Raw genomic sequence first — 18377 nt, 5'->3', positions numbered from 1 at the left:
CGAGTAACCAGGCTGGGTAAGACCGGATGTATTCTGGAATGATTTCTAAAGTGGTTCGGAGCCCACGTTAAACAGTAGGCCCAGTCCTGATAAACCCCTATTTGGTAAAAGGAGACTTTAAGGTACATAAAAAGAAATTAAAACTGAAGCTGATTAAGGGTTCCTAGCGAGCTAAATTTTCAACTAAATGCTCACCCACACAATCTTATATAGTGCATAAATGTTACGTTTACCCTTTAGCTTAAATCAATCAATTAAAATGAGAAATATTTAAATATTTAAAATTGTACTAAGCGTATCGAATGTACAGGATGATAAACAATTTCATTAAGATTATTTATGAAATATATAAATAAAAATTAAAAAATAACTGAAGCTGAATAAAAGTTCCTAGAAAGCTACTAGAGAATTTCCAACTAAACGCTTACCTAGACCACCTTATATGTTATAGTGCATAAATTTTACCCTTTAGTTTAAATCAATTTAATTTTATTTTAAAATGGGAAATATTTAAATATTCCAAATTAAGATTGTACTAAGCCTATCGATTTTATAAGGTGATAGAAAAATTAATAAGATTCTTTATGAAATATATAAATAAAAATAAAAAACTAAGGCTGATTAAAGGTTCCTAGAAAGCTAGTAACTGAATTTCCAACTAAACGCTCACCAACAACGTATCATGGTGTTTTTTTTTTATTTTTGTTTCTTTTGCATTCTCCAGGGGGAAGCTAACAAAGAACATAAAATTATACACAGCCGCCCGAAAGGGTATTCTTTGCAAATCCCGCATATTTAAAATACTTCGCCCAAACCCATCGCAGCGCTAAAATTACACAGGTAGTTTTTTTGAGTCACCCTCGAGGTCACCCCGTTCTGCGAGGCAATTTCTGCAAAAGCTCGGCCACCTGCTAAACAACCCAACTAGAGACCGACCTTGAAATTTATTTTATGCAGTCTGGTTTCTGTCCTTGTTGCGGGTGGTGGTGACTTGTACAGGGTGAACGAAGTAAAGCGGAATCAGTGATACAATCTAAAGTATGTATATGAAATTAAAAATTCCCTTAAACATAATAACCAATAAAATGAGATCAAACGTTTCCAATCTATGTTTAAATGTATGTTTTTCTCACCCAAAATACAGTTTTCGAATAAATATATCCCTATATATTAAAAGCAAATTTACCCAGAATTGTTATTATCCTACCGCATCTTACTGTAGCCAAGGACAGTATAATATACTAGTGTTTTTGTTCAGTGTACTGAAGTTATCTTCGGTAAACACACAGGATTTGCTTAACCACTATTGATAAAACACAAATATGAGTAAGTGCGGTAACGGTATTTTATGTCATCAGATTTATTTTCAGTCTGTTTCCAATAATTTTTATTATTTCAGCATAGAAACAATATTTTACTTAGTACCACAAAATTAATATTAAAAATTATATAAAAAATATATAATATTTGTATTTTAGTTGTTTATTTAGTTTTTTTATTATTATTTAATTATTACATTGTTACTAGTCGTTTCCCACTAACCTAAAGTTTGTTTTTATAACAGCTTAAATCTAGATACATAACTAGGCGGACCCATCGGCCCTATCTCAGTCTCTGGTGAAATAATATTTATACATTTCACTGCTGTATATTTTAATATATGCACCTCACTACACAACACTACACAAGATCAGATGGTTTGATTCTTTTGAGTCTGTGTCCTGTACTGATAGTATCCAAAAGTTGCAATACTTCAGTATTCTCATGAGAATGAAGTCTTTTCTCATGCGCCCTTGCAATTCTCTTGATTTCTTGACCGACTGTGGGTATCTGAAGGTCTCAATGTAAGTAATCAGTCCTATAGTATTTGGGTGCGCCCACAATACCTCTCAGGACTTTGTTCTGAAGTTATTTAGTTGATAAATAAATTAAAATTCAAACTATGCTATAACGCTGTAATACGAGGACCAAGTTGTAATTATCTAGAACTAGGGATGCCGAAAAAATATCGATATATCGACATATATTAAAAAAATCTTTTTCTGTTCACCGATATTTTTTTCGATAAATCAATATATTTTGGGCCGATATTTTTCGTTTAATATATTTAGATCCTGAATAGTTTTTTCAAAAAAATATCGCTAGTTGTAAATGAGAGTATCGAAATTTTAATATTAAAATTAAATATAATAATTGATAATAATAAAACCTAGGGATATTGAAGGAGAGTATTGAACTTTTGTTTATGGATTTCTCCGGACGTCAAGTGAATTTTGCCTGGTTTGGAATCGACATTTTCGGTTCGCCGATGTATCGATATTTTTTTAAAAGTTATTTATTTTATAGTCAGTTATATGTTAGTTAAGTTATATTTTAATATATCGATATTTTTCTCCACTAACCACAACTCAAATACTGAATCTATATTTTTATTTTAAGTCTTTTTTTTTTGTTATAAGCCTCCTTATTAACAACTATTTTTTATCTGGACTGGACCTAGTGCTTAAGATAAGTTCCGAACTAAGATCCTCTGCAATAAGCCTACCGACCGACGAGAGGCCAACTTAGAGATGATCCCAGAAAACATCCGGTCTTATCCAGCCTGGTTACTGGCGTGACTGGGATCATTTTCCTTGTCGGATTTTGCACTAAAGGTATTTTGGACAATCACAATTATACACACCACAAACATAAATTTACGACCATACCCCAACGGGATTCGACCCCGCGACTGCCATAACAGTAGGAAGATTGTCTGGTCGTTTTGTGTGCTGTACCAAAATTTAAATATTATTACTAGTAACTCTAAAATATTTTGTCTAAAAATAATAAGCTTATTAGAATAAAAATTGGTAAATTCTCTCTTTCTCTTTTTTAAAAACCTTCAACTTCTACAGAAACTGTTAAAATGAGACTTAACAAATATAATTTCTGACTTCTTGTAGCCCTGATTTGGTTTTCAATAGGCAAACTCTTAAAACATACCATAGAGTGATAATTATATTTTTGTACGAATATTCGCTTTTTTTGTAAGTCATGTTATTAAAAAAAACAATTTGTTTTGCCGTCACTAATAATATAACTAATTCCGAAAAATCATTCTATAATATTCTGATGTATTTATACAGGGAAGAAAGGTTTTCAGGAAAAAACGCACTTTTCTATTTTATGATTTAAATTTCCGCGAAATCACTCACAATTATGACATGACGTCTATATGCAACTAATAAACAATTAAATTGAGCGCAAAAACATTAAAATCAGCTATTTTGCGTCACAATTATGAATTCTAGAGTATATAAGTGGTGTAGGGTCCTGCACGAACACAGATAAAAAAGGAGCAAACAATAAAAAAAGAAATTGTTAAATTTGCACAGAACAAATTCTTTATGCGTCCTAGGCTTGTTGAAAAATTATCGAGATATCTACAAAGTTGATGAAACATATATATCCACATTTTTGTCGAATATTGAAAAGGCAAAACCGATATATTTTCCAAGGGCTTTTCCAAGTCATCTGCGTAGTAAATTAAAAATGAATGGATATGGATATATCGATTTCGGATATTTCTCCCGATTCCAATATCCGTAGAGCATCCATCACTGAGCACTGATTACCGTTCAAATTTTTATAGCAGATTGCTGTATTTTCTAGTTACATTTTATGAAATAGATTATCAATTTTCGACTGAAATCCTATATTATTAAAAATTGTTGTGATTATTGATTAGTATCATCATCCTAACATTACTACTAATTTGTTGAGGATATCTAAGCCTTCAACATACTTAAAATTTATTGACACATTTTAACACTTTTTCCTTTCTTGTAAATTTGTTAGATGGGCAAACCGACAACCTTTTTTAAGTGTAACTCTTCCTGCAGAATTAGTTTCACCTGCAAGTCATCTTTAGTTTCCATTGTATGATTCCAACTATATTTCGCATACTGATGAGTTTAAAAATGAAAAGACTGAAAAAAGATTAAAATGGAATTGCAAGAGAGGCAAGTTTTAATACGTTAAGTTTCTAAATCCTTAGTATAAAAATAATATCAGATAAATAAGCCAACATTATTTTCTGAAAACATCAGTATATATGATTAAATTTCTTCCTTGCAATAATAACTTTTGTCAATCAAGCCACTAACACAATCATCCAAAGTTCCACAAAACGAAAAACAAACATATTTCTGATATAACGCTGCTATACCATTCTCATGAAAAAATTAATACAATCTGTTGAAATTTAAACAGTCTGTGTGTGAAATAACACACCAACTTGTTGCATCCGGTTCTTCCGAAATAGATTCGTAGAGTATCTAAATAGTCTTCAATGGAATGTTGTCCCATTCTTGTACCAAAACATCCGCTAATTGTTTCAGTGATATTGGATATGGAAATCTACTCCCCAATCTCTTCTCTAAAAGTCCCCACAATGGTGCTATTATGTTCAAGTCTGGCGATTGTGCTGACCAGGGAAGATACTTGATGACATTCTCCTCAAACCGAGGCTGAACCTTTGTAGTTGTGTATATGGGAGCGTCAATATATTGGAGTATGAGATGGTTTGGCAACAAAATATACTTGTCATAGCAAGAATTTCATTATTGAAAGTGTGGATTTATTAGCAGTAAAATAATCCGGCTAGTGACGTGAATGAGAGGACTAGCTGAATACCGCGATATTGCCAATTAAATCATAACGGAACTTATTTTGGTTTTCTCTACACATAAACCCCAGATTTTATGATCGTTGCAACAGTTCTTTAACATGAATGTCAGTTAGCCCATCTGTTTTTATCGAAAACTCAAGTATAACTACTCATTAAGTGTTGAGTTTTGTTGTTACTTTTTCCGCAGTAGTTTTACGTTGTCTGGCCAAAATCCGTTTTAATGTTCGTCGGCCTCTGTCAGTTAATTTTGTGATTCGTCCGGTATTCCTTTTCGTCAAAGATGTTTTTCCATATTTTATATATGTTGCCATTACCGTTGATACTGTCGATCATAACAATTAAACAATTTTTTTTTCTTCAGCGACGCTCCGACTAACTGAGCATCAGCGATTTGCTCTCTTTCAAAGTCATAGTTTACAAATTTTACCTTATTTATTATTGCTTTTTTATATATTTTTTTGCTGATTCCTTATTTTAAGACTACAGTGAATTGAACGGGATGTAATATATCATTATTCCATCATTATATAAATAAAAAAAATTAATAACATTTCAGTTTATTTTGGGTATGTTTGACGTTTTATTTTTTTTTATATATATTTTTAAAGTCTCCTTTTTACCAAAGGCCGTTTTAGAGGTTAATTGAAAAGTTCCCGGCCTACCATAGTAAAATAAATTTTTTTACCAAAAGTATTTCACATAATTCCCTTCGACGATACACTGATTATAGCGACTCTCCAACTTTTCGATACCATTTTTGTAGTACGATTTGTCCTTTGCTTCAAAATAAGCCTCAGTTTCGTCGATCACCTCTTCATTCGTTGGTAACAAGCTCTTTTGGGCGTCTACTGCGTTCACCGTCTTCGATGCTCATTTCACCACATCTAAACTTATGGATATAGCATATGGATTTAATTCTAGTGCTGCCATCTATGTGTCTTTCAATTGACCTGTCATCTGTGCGACGTTTTTGTTATTTACATATTCGTATTTCGTTGAGAAAATATTTTGGCTAAGGTTTTTCTTTGAAATACAGTTATCAATATTCTAAGAAAATTAATGGAATTAAAATTTAAAAAACTTAAGCCAATATAAAGTCATACTTGCATCAATATATACTGGTTATATTGCCAAAATTTAGTTACATACTTTTCTTATAACTGAAAATAATATAAACAAAAGCTTTGATAAATAAAATTAAGGTGTTGAAAACAATAATGAAAACGGAAGAAACAAAGTAAAGTGTATATCAAATATGATATAATTTAATATCCAGGTAACAGCATTGGTATATTCAGTTACATACATTCACATATTATTGATGTTTTTTCTTTGCATTTGCTTTGTTCACACCGCAATTGTCCTAAATGTTCTTTATGTATCAGTAATATTTTTTTTCATCTAGAAGCATTTAAATAATTGTATAACATATATGCATATTCCAAATATGTACAATAGTATCTGCAACAGTTTCTTACTCTTATTCGTCCTCTTCTTATTAAACGTACATGCTTAAACTTCATATTATTTAATAACCATTAGGAATGACACTAATACTCATATGAACAAATTTAATATACTCTATATAAGAGTGTTAAATAACTAGTTATATTTTACATTTTCTGTCATTATGTAAACTTTACAAATTACTCTATCTTTAGGATTTTGGATCAGTAATATATAACAGATACTTACTCGTATTAACATATATCGCGTTGAATAAAAAAGTGAACTCAAGTCATCTAAATTTATGCGGTGTCGCAATGTTGCCACAACTTTGAATTGTAGTTCAATTTAACTTTAACATACAAAAAAAATAATATAAGTAAAATAATAAATGATGTTATCAAATATAATTTATTTAAACATTATAATACATCTAATGTTCCTATTCGAAATAATTTAGCAGATATTAGTCAAATTTTATAGACTGATTCATTTTCTGAAGTCATAGTCAAGTCATGTGACATCAGAAAACGCCACAAGACAATGTTTAGTGGAATCAAATCTGCGAAAGATAGCCATATCCACCATTACAATATAGTTCATGTAAAATGTTTATCGCGGCGTATTGATACATTTCAACATGAATCAGTGGAGTGTTTACAAGGATATAAAATGTGTGAAGAATCGTGAATCGTGATTTTTATTATGAATTATTTCCTCTAGACTAACTGTCAACTAAAAAAACTTGAATGGTTTGGATTGTTTCATCTTTTTATAGCCCCTGTTGGTTCTTTAATTAATTGTTTTAATTAAAAAATCAACACAATCATTCCTTTGAATTTCCAGCTATTTTCTAAATTGAAAAACAAATGTAGAAATAACATGAACAATTATTACAAATGCTAAATATTAGTAGAATCGCAATGCATCGAGAGAAGATTGCTTTAAAGAAGACGAAGCAAGGTTGAAAAAAACAAACAACTGTTTTACGTCTTATTTTTATACTATTTTTCGATTAGCAGTAGATAAATGATCAATGATAAGATGAAGATATAAAACTCCAAGACAAGAACCAACAAAAATATAAAATTGATATCCGTTAAATAAAAGCCGTCAACAACAATAAATAAAAACGACGAATCTCAGTTTAAAATTCAAGAGAAGCCCCACGGTCCCAACCCCCAATTATAAATTATGCACGGTGCGTAGTAGACGGTGTCCAGACATCAAACCAGACGCAACAACCCCGACTAAATTGCCTTTTGATGAACCGATAACGCTGTCGGATGGAAAAAAAGTAAAAGTGGAGACGGTAAGGGCATTCAAACTGTCTGGGGTCAGTTAGATCTGGTAGGGGAGGATATCGTAAACAGTGCATAGTTTTATCCGCGTACACCGCTAGAATTTTAATGAGGCCAAATAGATTTATAGTTTGGGGTGCTGATACGAATTTATTATTTTGGAAACAAAAGGATTAAAGGTTAAAGATATAAAAGTTCTAAAATTATATGCGTACAAAAATGGATATAAGTGGTGATAATCATGTGTATAGATATAAACTACTGATAATAATCTTTTTATGTAAAGTATAAAAATCTAAAAAATAAATAATACATATATCACGTTCAATAAAATACCCAATCCATGTCATATATGATGTCGAATATATTGTCAACTGCTGCTTGTAAAAATGTAAAATTCGTTTTAAATTCGGAGTGGATTTTTCTTCTTATTTTGTCTTAATTAAATAATGACAGTATGATATCTGAGCGTCAGAAAATGTAACCAAGTCAACTTAGATATGCTTAGTACAATCTTAATTTACAAATTAATTTACTACTACTGTTGTGTTGTAGTCTACTACTGCGTCCATATAAGTTCGTGTGGTTTGATTCGCTTTAATCTGCTGATTTTCTGCGTGTTGTCCAGCAGCTGTATTGCTTCCACGTTACTGTGGTTTAGCAACCTTATTTCATGTTTTAGTGCAAAATCTTGGATCACTTCGTGTGAGAAGAGTACGTTTACGATTAATTACCAATGTTTATCGCTACGTAACCAACGAAGAGCTGCACGATGACCTCAGCATCAACTGGACACACGAAGGGATCCAAGATATTGCCTTAAAACATGAAAAAAGGTTACTAAATCACAACAACTTGGACACCATACAGGTACCGGACCACATAGAGGAAATAAAAAAATTGAAGCTAACCAAACCACACAAACTTGTATAGTGTATAAGTACAATTAATTCAATTTAATATAAGTATAACAGACAATAGCAACAAATGAATTTGTAAACTAAGATTCAATTTCCTCTATTACCAATATAAAAACAATGTTTTTTTTTAAATTTCATAATATTTTAACAAACATATATAAGAAATTAATAAATCATAGTCAAGTCATGTGATATCGAAAAACGCCCCAAGAAAATGTCTAGTGGCGTCAAATCTAAGAAAGATAACCATATCAACCATAGTAATATCGTTCAAGCAAAATGTTTATCGCGACATCCATTGTTTGTATACATTTCAATAGCAACAAATGAATTTGTAAATTAAGATTGTACCAAGCATATCTTATGTATGTTACGATATAATCAATAAAAAAATATTAGTGTTAATAACTATAGGTTATAAAACGGAAAAAGGTGTATACCAAGAGTCAAATATGATGCGGCAATATTGCGACGAACAGACGTCATAAATTTTGATGAACTGTATTAGCCGGTTAATTGGAAGAACTATATAATAGCTGGTCGAATAAAATAGCCAATGCACGTCATAGTTGATACCTGATATATTGCCAAATGCACTTCTGAGTGGATTTTTGCTTCTCGTTTGATTAGATAAGTTTCCTAGGTAAAAAGAGACCTGATGCGTTGGAACACGTAACCGAATTAGTCTATAAAATTCGATTGGTGTTGATACTGGTCGACTCTGTTCTTCTTTCATCAAAGTCATTGTCATTAAAGCTTATAAACCGGCAAACGGTGTAACCCAAAAGTCAAAGTTAATGCGTGAATATTGCGACATGATGATGGCGTATATTTTCATAACTGTTTATTGGATAGACATATACTGAGGTCTTATGGCACAGACTATTGTTTGGCGCGAATTTATATCTTCAAATTGAAGAGAGCGTTTAATTACTGCTGTACCTCCTTTTTCGATATTTCGATTGTCATATTTTGAAGTCTGCTTTTACTAAGTAGAGTTGACGCGGATTCTAGGCCCATAACATTAAAACTAAGTCGTAACCAATTTAGAGAGTAGTAGTAGTAGACTCGGTGGTTTTATCCACCCTGATTACTGGCATCAGTGGGAACAATACAACGTGAAATATAAAAATAATTAAAACATCTACCTTAACAACAATCAGTAAATACTTAATATAATTGAAGAGATATTAATTAATTTTGAAAAAGGAACACAGTATAATTCTATATTAATTTTTATGGATTTATAAAATATATGACATTATATTGACTTTTTCTCATATAAGAGGTCAATTGAAAAGTCCCGGCCTGGCACATAGATGGCTCTACTAGATTTAAATCCATATGTTTTTTGGTTAGCCCTAACCCTCAAAAGATGCGTGCATAAATTTGATCGCTGTCGGATCATTAGTTTGTGAATTATAGCATTTTGAGTGAAGCAACTTTTATTATTGTGGAAAAAATGGATAAAAAGTAATTTCGCGAGTTGATAAAATATTTCTTTTTGAAGAAAAACTTGGCTTGATGCCGAGTATCTGGACACTGCCCCAAGAAAATCAACCATCAAGGATTGGTATACTAAGTTTAGACGTGGTGAAATGAGCACCGAAAACGGTAAACGCAGTGGACTCCCAAAAGAGGTTGTTATTAACAAAAACATTTAAAAAATCCACAAAATGATGTTGAATGACCGTAAATTGAAATTGACTGAAATAGCAGACACTCTAAAGATATCAACTGAACGCGTACATCATTTGCGAATATTTGGGTATGGGAAAGCTCTGTGCAAAGTGGGTACCGCGCGATCTCACTTTTGACCAAAAACAACGACGAGCTGATGATTCGGAGCAGTGTTAAAATATGAGCAAGCGCAAAAAATCGAGCTTTTGCATCAATATGTGACAATGGATGAAACATGGCTCCATCATTTCACTCCGAAGTCCAATCGACAGTCATCCGATTGGACTTCAAACGATGAACCCGCTCCAAAGCGTGGGAAAACGCAACAGTCGGCTGGCAAGGTTATGGCGTCTGTATTTTGGGATGCGCATGAAATAATTTTCATTGACTACCTTGAAAAAGGATGGACCATCAACAGCGGCTATTACATAACGTTATTGGACCGTTTGAAGGACGAAATCGCCCCAAGACGTATCGTACCCAAGGACAAATCGTACTACAAAAATGGTATCGAAAAGTTGGAGGGTCAATATAATCAGTGTATCACCCTTGAAGCGAATTATGTTCAATAAAGAAAACTAATTTTGCCAAAAAAATGTGTTTTACTGTGATAGGGCCTGGACTATTCAATTGAATTGTTACATCTTGATGACGTGAACAACAGACATTTTGTCAGAAATGAAAAGTCGAATTATTAAGTATTATTAGCGAGAAGTTTCATTCCTACATTTTCAAGTATTGATTTCAAAACAAAAAAAAAAGTTAACCGATAAATTACTACGTCAAAAATGTGCGAAACAATCAAGGAAAGTCGGAACGTATGGTAACTGAAAAAAAAATTAACTATGCTCAGCTACATATTGAAAAGCCACTGAAAACATACTTGGAAACTCTTAAAGAGAAATTATAGCAGTTGAATATATCTGTATCCATTAGATATTCTTATTAGCACTTGTTCCGCATGCTGCAAAATTTGTTACAGCAGTATTTCCATTTTTGTTAAGACATCACAAAATTAGTCCATCTTTGGATAGCCTCAAAAGACCTGTCATTTTACTAAAGCAAAAATCAAATGTTGCTAGCAATTAGCAATACTCTATTATTGAGTTCAAAAATAAAGACCTATACCATATATCTTTCACAACAAACACCCCATCATATAAAAACTCCATTACTAAATACATTTTGCTACTATCTAAATATAATACCTTTTTACGGCACATATTTTATTCACGAAGAAATTTTGGAAATAGGTCAATGAATGAACTACGGCTAAAAATATATATTTCTTTCTCTCTAAAAAAAATATCCCCGGCTTCTGAGCTAAGCGTTGCCTAAAGATTAATCGGAAAACTGAAAATATCCACCAAAACTTCCACAGTATTATCTTATAATAAGCCTTTTTTCAATTTAGGATAGAAATATATTTTATATCATTAATATATAACAATAAAATTGTAAATATTTTTTGTTTAAAACTAACGTAAAAGTAATACTAATGATTTTGTGTTATGAAAGATAAACTTGTAAAGATTATATTATAATTACAAGATGCACTTTCTAAAAAAAGATGGCATGCCTCATTTGACTCGATGTCAAGAAAACGAGAATTTGATGACAATGACCTACAAAGGCCTATTCCTTCTCTCGTGTGATTTAACTAACATTTTAAACCATAAATAGTATTCATTCTGATTTGGTACAGTTTTTTTTATTACGCATGTTCATCCGACTACCAACCAGTTTTCATGATAAATGGTTATTGAACAATAAAATTCGAGCCTACTGACTTGCGCCACTGGGCCAATCCCATCGATCCGCCCTTGTGGCGTAACTTTCTACTGCGCTGACTACGTGCAATAGCTCGGTACTCGGTACCCACGGGGTTGCCCGGTTATCGACCCGCAATACCCACTGTGCGTGTCACCCCGCGCTCCTTCTAGTACACACGTACCCCCAGCGTTGCCAGTGATTTTTTATAATACTTTGGATACTCTAATGCCATTGAATTTAGTTAACGTAACAATCAAAAACTTACATAAAAAAAACTTTTTAAAATAATTCATCAATTGCCACGTTAATGTATTTTACGAAAATATTTTCTATTAATTCACAATATAGTTAATAAAAAATATTTTACATACGTGTAATTCAACAGTAATTAGTTGGTAGTTTTTTATATCTCAATTAAAATTAAAATAATAAAATCTTTTTTAGGATTTCCCACAATTTGGCAACGATGTATACCCCCGGAAAGCGGCTCATCTCGGACGATGACCAGTAGAGTGTCAACGAGACCTCGGAACATCGTAAAATATTTTTTCCTTCACTTGAAAACTAATGAATTTTCTGATATGGTCTCCAGAATTATATTTAAATTTCTACGAGAAAAATAAAAATTATTTTAATATATCCCACTTTTTCTGAATATCTATAAATAATTGTATTTAATGCACAAATTTACTATTTAAATATTTATATAAAAAGTGTATTAAAGGAAATATACAGATAAAGTCTCCCACATAGTTGCGCCATAATGACGCAAAAGTAGAAGATGAAGAAAACTAACAATAATCAAATACAAATGAATGACTGATAATTTATTTATATACACATTTTTTGAGAAGATATGAAATAAATATACTACAAAACATACAAAAACTAAAATTAAATTAACTTTTTTTTTTAATTAAAATCATATTTATTGAAAATTAAGAACCAGTTGCCTACAAGCCGAAAAAAATTAACAGATGCAACATTGCCCAGGTAACATAATACAAGTAATTATTCATCTGAGATTTTTAAGATACCTTTTGGATGAGTTTTATGGTTTTTCGTTTTTCTTCACGTTTAAACAAAATTATATAGATTATCATAACAATTTAATATATTACTCGTAGTAGTTACATGATTTTAACAAGATAAAAATTAATGTCTCATATCACCCCATATGTTTTTCCATAATCAAATGAGCGTCTCCATATAATACAACCTTCTCATCTTCTTCGACCATACAGTTAAATGCCACTTTAATAATCTTCCTGATCTCCAGAACTTTTACGGTCACAGTGACAGTATCACCAACGAAGCATTTGTTTGGAAAGTTCAAAGTTTGTTTTACAACAAGAGTCCCAGCACCTGGAAGTTTGGTTCCAATTATACACGAAACCAATGAATTTAAATAAGCTCCATGCACTACTGCATTCTGGTCACCAACAGATGAATGAATCGGATTAGAATCTCCACTGAGTTTCATGAAAGTGTTGACATCTTTAGCAGATATTCTTTTTGTTAATGTTGCTTGATCACCCACCATGTATGAATATAATCTGCAACTCACTAATGGCCCTCTTATGTATTTCAACATATTGGTAATATGTAAATCAATTAGATTTAAAATACGTATCAGAAAAGATTTTTCCTAAATTCTGAAATCGAGCATCTGAGCTTTTTTCGTATGCTTGTACTTTCATCCGAAGATCATCAGAAATTATTGGATTAGTTGAGTCAAAAAGATAAAATAGTGTTGTTAACGCATTTAAGGCAATATCTTCATTTGAATGCCCTAAATATTGTGATACTAAATATATCCCATTTAAAGAATTGATGTATTCTCGACTCTCAGGATCTGAAAAGAATATATGTTGAACATGATAAAAGAATATTAAATAAAATATATATTTATTTTAAAAATTAAAACTTTAAACAATGTTAATAAACAAATGAAAACTCTTACCACAACAAATGTTGCATAATCCTGCCAAAGCAAAGTGAATTAATTCTTCAGAACTTTCCGACAATTGTGCCAAAAACAAATCAATTATATGAAGTTGAGCTATGAATTCATAATTAATTGGATCATATGCAAAATTTGCAAGATTAGCTAATATTTGCTTCTGAGCATCTAAAATTATATTTTAATTAGAGACAAATTCCATACGATAAGAATTCGAATTAAGTGTTATAAATAGTTACCATATGATTTTGTTGTTGTAAATTCAGTAACAAGCTGTTTTAAGAACTCGTACCGGCCAACACCGTCTTCGCCTGTTTTTTTAGCTATCTGTTCTTTTCTGGTAAACATAACAATTAGAGAAAATATACAAGAATAAACATGATAATATAGGGTTATGGTCATATTAAAACTTAAAGAATCAGTCACAAATTAATGGGTACCCTCTAGTATCGACTAAAAGAAACACTAGATAATGTCGATACGTTACTATAATGAAAACATCTTAATTTACTGGTATTCTCCACAGATGGCTCTTGACTAACATAATATCAAACAAATCTTGAAGTATCTAGGTATGGAAATACTTTAAAAAGAAAAGATGTTATTATTATAAATGGAGAGTATAATAAATAACAAGTAATCTATTAGATTATCAATTATCAGAATTATATTCAAATAATTTCCGAGCTTATATTAAAGGAGATTCACACAAAATCCATTTTATTTATTTTTTACCTCAAAACAATCAATATGAAGCAAATAGTTATTGTATCATTTTTGTGTTTTTCAAGTTTTATAGAAGCTGCTAAATATCCAATAAAATCTCTCGAGATTGACCAGGATGAATTTAATATAGTCTACAACCAGTTATTGCCTTTACAGGATAAGTAAGCATATTAATTTTAAAATTATATTTCATCATTATATAATAATAATTGCTTCTATACACTTCTATAATGTAACAATATATGTGTTATATTAATGTATATATTAAGAAATATATATATATATATATATATATATATATATATATATAATATAAATAATATTATATTATTATATAATATTCTATATATATAACTACAATATTCTCTGCAGAAGCTCATTTAATTATATCTTACCTAATAATAATTACTATGCCTATAAATATAAATTTATATCAAAATACGAATATTAAAATAATACTATATATAAAAATTAAGTATATTACTGAAACTTTGTGCGAATAAAAATGAAATCACATATTAAACAATAAAAAATCATGTAACTATCAATATCAATAATATCGTTATAGTTATAAATTGATACTTATAATCTTCTTATTATAAGAGATCTTTAATCTTAAGAGATCTTTATTAATAAGTTATTATGTGATAATAAATATTTGTAAATATATTATTTATATAATTAAATAATTTCTAGTAATGCAAATTTCGAATATTCTCATATTAAACCACTGTTAATTATATTTTATATTATAATAATAATATCAGTCAATTTATTGTTATCAAAATAAGAAATATAATAAGCACTACAAATAATACTAGACAAAATTGTATTAGTTTAATTTTCAGTTTCGTTTTTAAGTTTTTTAATCAATATTTCATCAAGTTTCCTTTAGAATAAGGTCACCAAGTTATATCAAATATTTTGTAGAATGCCCAAATAACACAAATATTACACAATATCAAATAATCATATTCATTTATCAATATGGTATGATTTTATTGCATTGTTATATTATCATAAATACTAAGTTGTTATTAAGTGATAAAAATTTCATTTTAGACTAGCTGTTGGCGATACCAATGAGGTCATAGCAATCCTAAATAATTACACTGACAAACTCTTACCCAATATCCACACATTTGCTGTTGACAATGAGTTGGATCCAATTAAATTGGACGATTATAGTAATTGGGTAAATATTTTATAATAATAAGAAATAAATATATAAGAGGAATATAATTAAAACAACGTTTATTTCATATTATAGTTTTTAACTGCCAGCATAACACTGACAAATGGATCTATTGGAGACTTTAGTGAAATCGAAAGAAACGGTGACGTCAAACTGTCATATTCATCAGAATCTAAAGTGTTGGATCTTGTAGTCCCCATTAAATTAAATGATATTTACGTAATGGAAGAAATCTTTAATATAATTATACATTTATTAATAAAATTTTATTTCAGTTTAAATATAATTACCATGTCATTATACTGCTTATTGGACCAAAGGGGGTAATGACAGGTAAAATAAGGGATTTAACTATGGAGATCGAGTTGGAGTTTGATTTTGATGACTATCAAGCCACATGTAAGGAAGCTGATGTTAAAAGCTCTGGGTGAGTGTTAAATATTTTAACTTACATTTTTCTTGGCAAAATGATGAACGACATATTTTAATTTTCATATTAAAATTTATTTAAAAAATTATTGTTACGTAAATATTGATTAATTGTCTTGCCGAAATAATATATATATATATATATATATATATATATATATATATATATATATATATATATATCAATGATACAATGGCATACTGATCAGAAAACCCATAATTACCAGTTTTTTTTCTTTCCCCCATTGGCAGAAAAACTGCCAACAACAATTTCAATCTGACTCAGCTTCAAAAGATTAACTTAGCTAAGACCTAATTCTGATTCCAATGTCCCTTGTTGTTATTCTGCCCCCTAAATTGTCAAAAATGACAAAAGGATGAATGGCAAAATAATTTTCATTTAAAATTTATTTAAAAAATTATTAATAAGTAAATATTGATTAAATGTCTTGCCAAAATAAAAAGATATATATCATTGATACAATGGCAGACTGATCAGAAAACCCATAATTACCAGTTTTTTTTCTTTCCCCCATTGGCAGAAGAACTGCCAACAACAATTTCAAGCTGACTCGGCTCCAAAAGATTAACTTAGCTAAGACCTAATTCTGATTCCAATGTCCCTTGTTGTTATTCTGCCCCCTAAATTGTCAAAAATTACAAAAGGATGAATGACAAAATATTAATTTTCATTTAAAATTTATTTAAAAAATTATTAACAAGTAAATATTAATTAACTGTTCTGCCAAACTAAAAATATATATATCAATGATACAATGGCAGACTGATCAGAAAACCCATAATTGCCAGTTTTTTTTCTTTCCCCCATTGGCAGAAGAACTGTCATCAACAATTTCAAGCTGACTCAGCTCCAAAAGATTAACTTAGCCAAGACCTAATTCTGATTCCAATATCTCTTGTTGTTATTCTGTCCCCTAAATTGTCAAAATTGACAAAATGATGAATGACAAAATATTAATTTTCATTTAAAATGTATTTAAAAAATTATTGATAAGTAAATATTGCCAAAATAAAAAGATATATATCATTGATACAATGGCACACTGATCAGAAAATCTACAACTACCCATTCTTTTCTTTCCCCCACTGGCAGAGGAACTGACAACAACAATTTCAAGCTGACTCAGCTCCAAAATATTAACTTAGCCAAGACTTAGTTCTGATTCCAATGCCTCTTGTTGTCATTCTGTCTCCAAAAATTAGAGCAATGAAAGAAAAACGCTTTGCCTGTTTTTTTCAAAAAAAAGCGTTTTTAAAAAAACCTTTTTAATGTTTGATCACCAATAAACTATCGAAAATTATGAAAATTGGTTGAGTTCATTTCCTCTATATGTTTCAATCAATATGTTTTTAAATTCCTTAGAAAATATTTGAAGGATCTCAAATAATAAGTGTACGAATTACAAGAAAATGTATCAATTAAAAAATTTCTTAGATTAAAAACTGCGACATTTATTAATAGAACTATAGGCATACATATAGTAATCTAAAGTTTTTCGAATGTATTTTTTTTTCAACAATACTATTTATAATATTATTTTTAGGCATATCGATGTTACCTTTGACGGTGGACTAATAGAAATTGTAGTTAACATTTTATCTGAGTTAACTACGACAATTTTACATCCATTGCTTGTACTGATTATTCAAGGAACCGTTAAGTCAGCTTGTAATGCAATTGTTGATTCTATTAATGACATTATTAACAATATTTTGAACCCATAAAGGGGCAAAAATGTCTCCACTGTTAACAAAACGTTCTATATTAATTATATTATATATTATATATATTATTCAATATTGTACGAATTTATAAAAAATAATATAAAATATAATGACATTTTCTTAAAATAATTGTTTTTATTTATCAGATCGAATTGTTTTAAGACATAATAAAATCACATAACTAAGAGGGTATAAAATGTGTAACATGCCAATAGAACAACAACAAATTAACAAGTACCTGTAAATAAGTTTATATCATTAACTTTCTACAACCTTTAATAATTAAGTTATTTTGAAAACGTCCTCTATCATCAATTAGCATTAGGAACTACAGACTGAAAATAGTTGATAGTCGCAAAACGGTCGAAATAGCCTATAGTCAAAAAACTATCAACTGAAAATAGTAATTACTATTTTCAGTCAAATGCATAGTCCGACTGTTTTTTCAATCGTGATGTCAGACGAAGATGGACGAATTCTTACCTGTATAAATTGTGAGAGAGAAAGTGAATTTAATATGTTCGAT

General features: G+C 30.1%; 3 protein-coding genes across 3 annotated transcripts; 1 reads left to right on the top strand and 2 right to left on the bottom strand.

Annotated features, from left to right (window-relative positions):
• Nucleotides 1–12601: 12601 nt before the first annotated feature.
• LOC143192938 (armadillo repeat-containing protein 7) lies at nucleotides 12602–14159 on the bottom strand. The gene is made up of 3 exons (XM_076398789.1): nucleotides 13995–14159; nucleotides 13756–13923; nucleotides 12602–13647 (listed from the first exon to the last, which is right to left on the bottom strand). The coding sequence occupies exons 1-3, from the start codon at nucleotides 14155–14157 to the stop codon at nucleotides 13403–13405; spliced, it is 576 nt and encodes a 191-aa protein (XP_076254904.1). The 5' UTR covers nucleotides 14158–14159; the 3' UTR covers nucleotides 12602–13402.
• Nucleotides 12961–13335, bottom strand: LOC143193641 (hydroxyacyl-thioester dehydratase type 2, mitochondrial-like). The gene has a single exon (XM_076399969.1). It carries the CDS (start codon nucleotides 13333–13335, stop codon nucleotides 12961–12963), a length of 375 nt encoding a protein of 124 aa, XP_076256084.1.
• Nucleotides 14160–14470: 311 nt separating the features above from the next.
• LOC143192937 (uncharacterized) lies at nucleotides 14471–17980 on the top strand. Its single transcript, XM_076398788.1, has 5 exons — nucleotides 14471–14642; nucleotides 15544–15676; nucleotides 15752–15895; nucleotides 15952–16103; nucleotides 17671–17980. The coding sequence occupies exons 1-5, from the start codon at nucleotides 14506–14508 to the stop codon at nucleotides 17849–17851; spliced, it is 747 nt and encodes a 248-aa protein (XP_076254903.1). The 5' UTR covers nucleotides 14471–14505; the 3' UTR covers nucleotides 17852–17980.
• Nucleotides 17981–18377: the final 397 nt, after the last annotated feature.

Source organism: Rhynchophorus ferrugineus, unplaced genomic scaffold (assembly GCF_030347505.1).
Source record: "Rhynchophorus ferrugineus isolate W39M unplaced genomic scaffold, kcgeb_rfMv2 rfM3, whole genome shotgun sequence".
Lineage (NCBI taxonomy): Eukaryota > Metazoa > Arthropoda > Insecta > Coleoptera > Curculionidae > Rhynchophorus > Rhynchophorus ferrugineus.
Note: the sequence above shows the minus strand (reverse complement) of the source record. Positions and strands in the feature narration are given on the sequence as shown.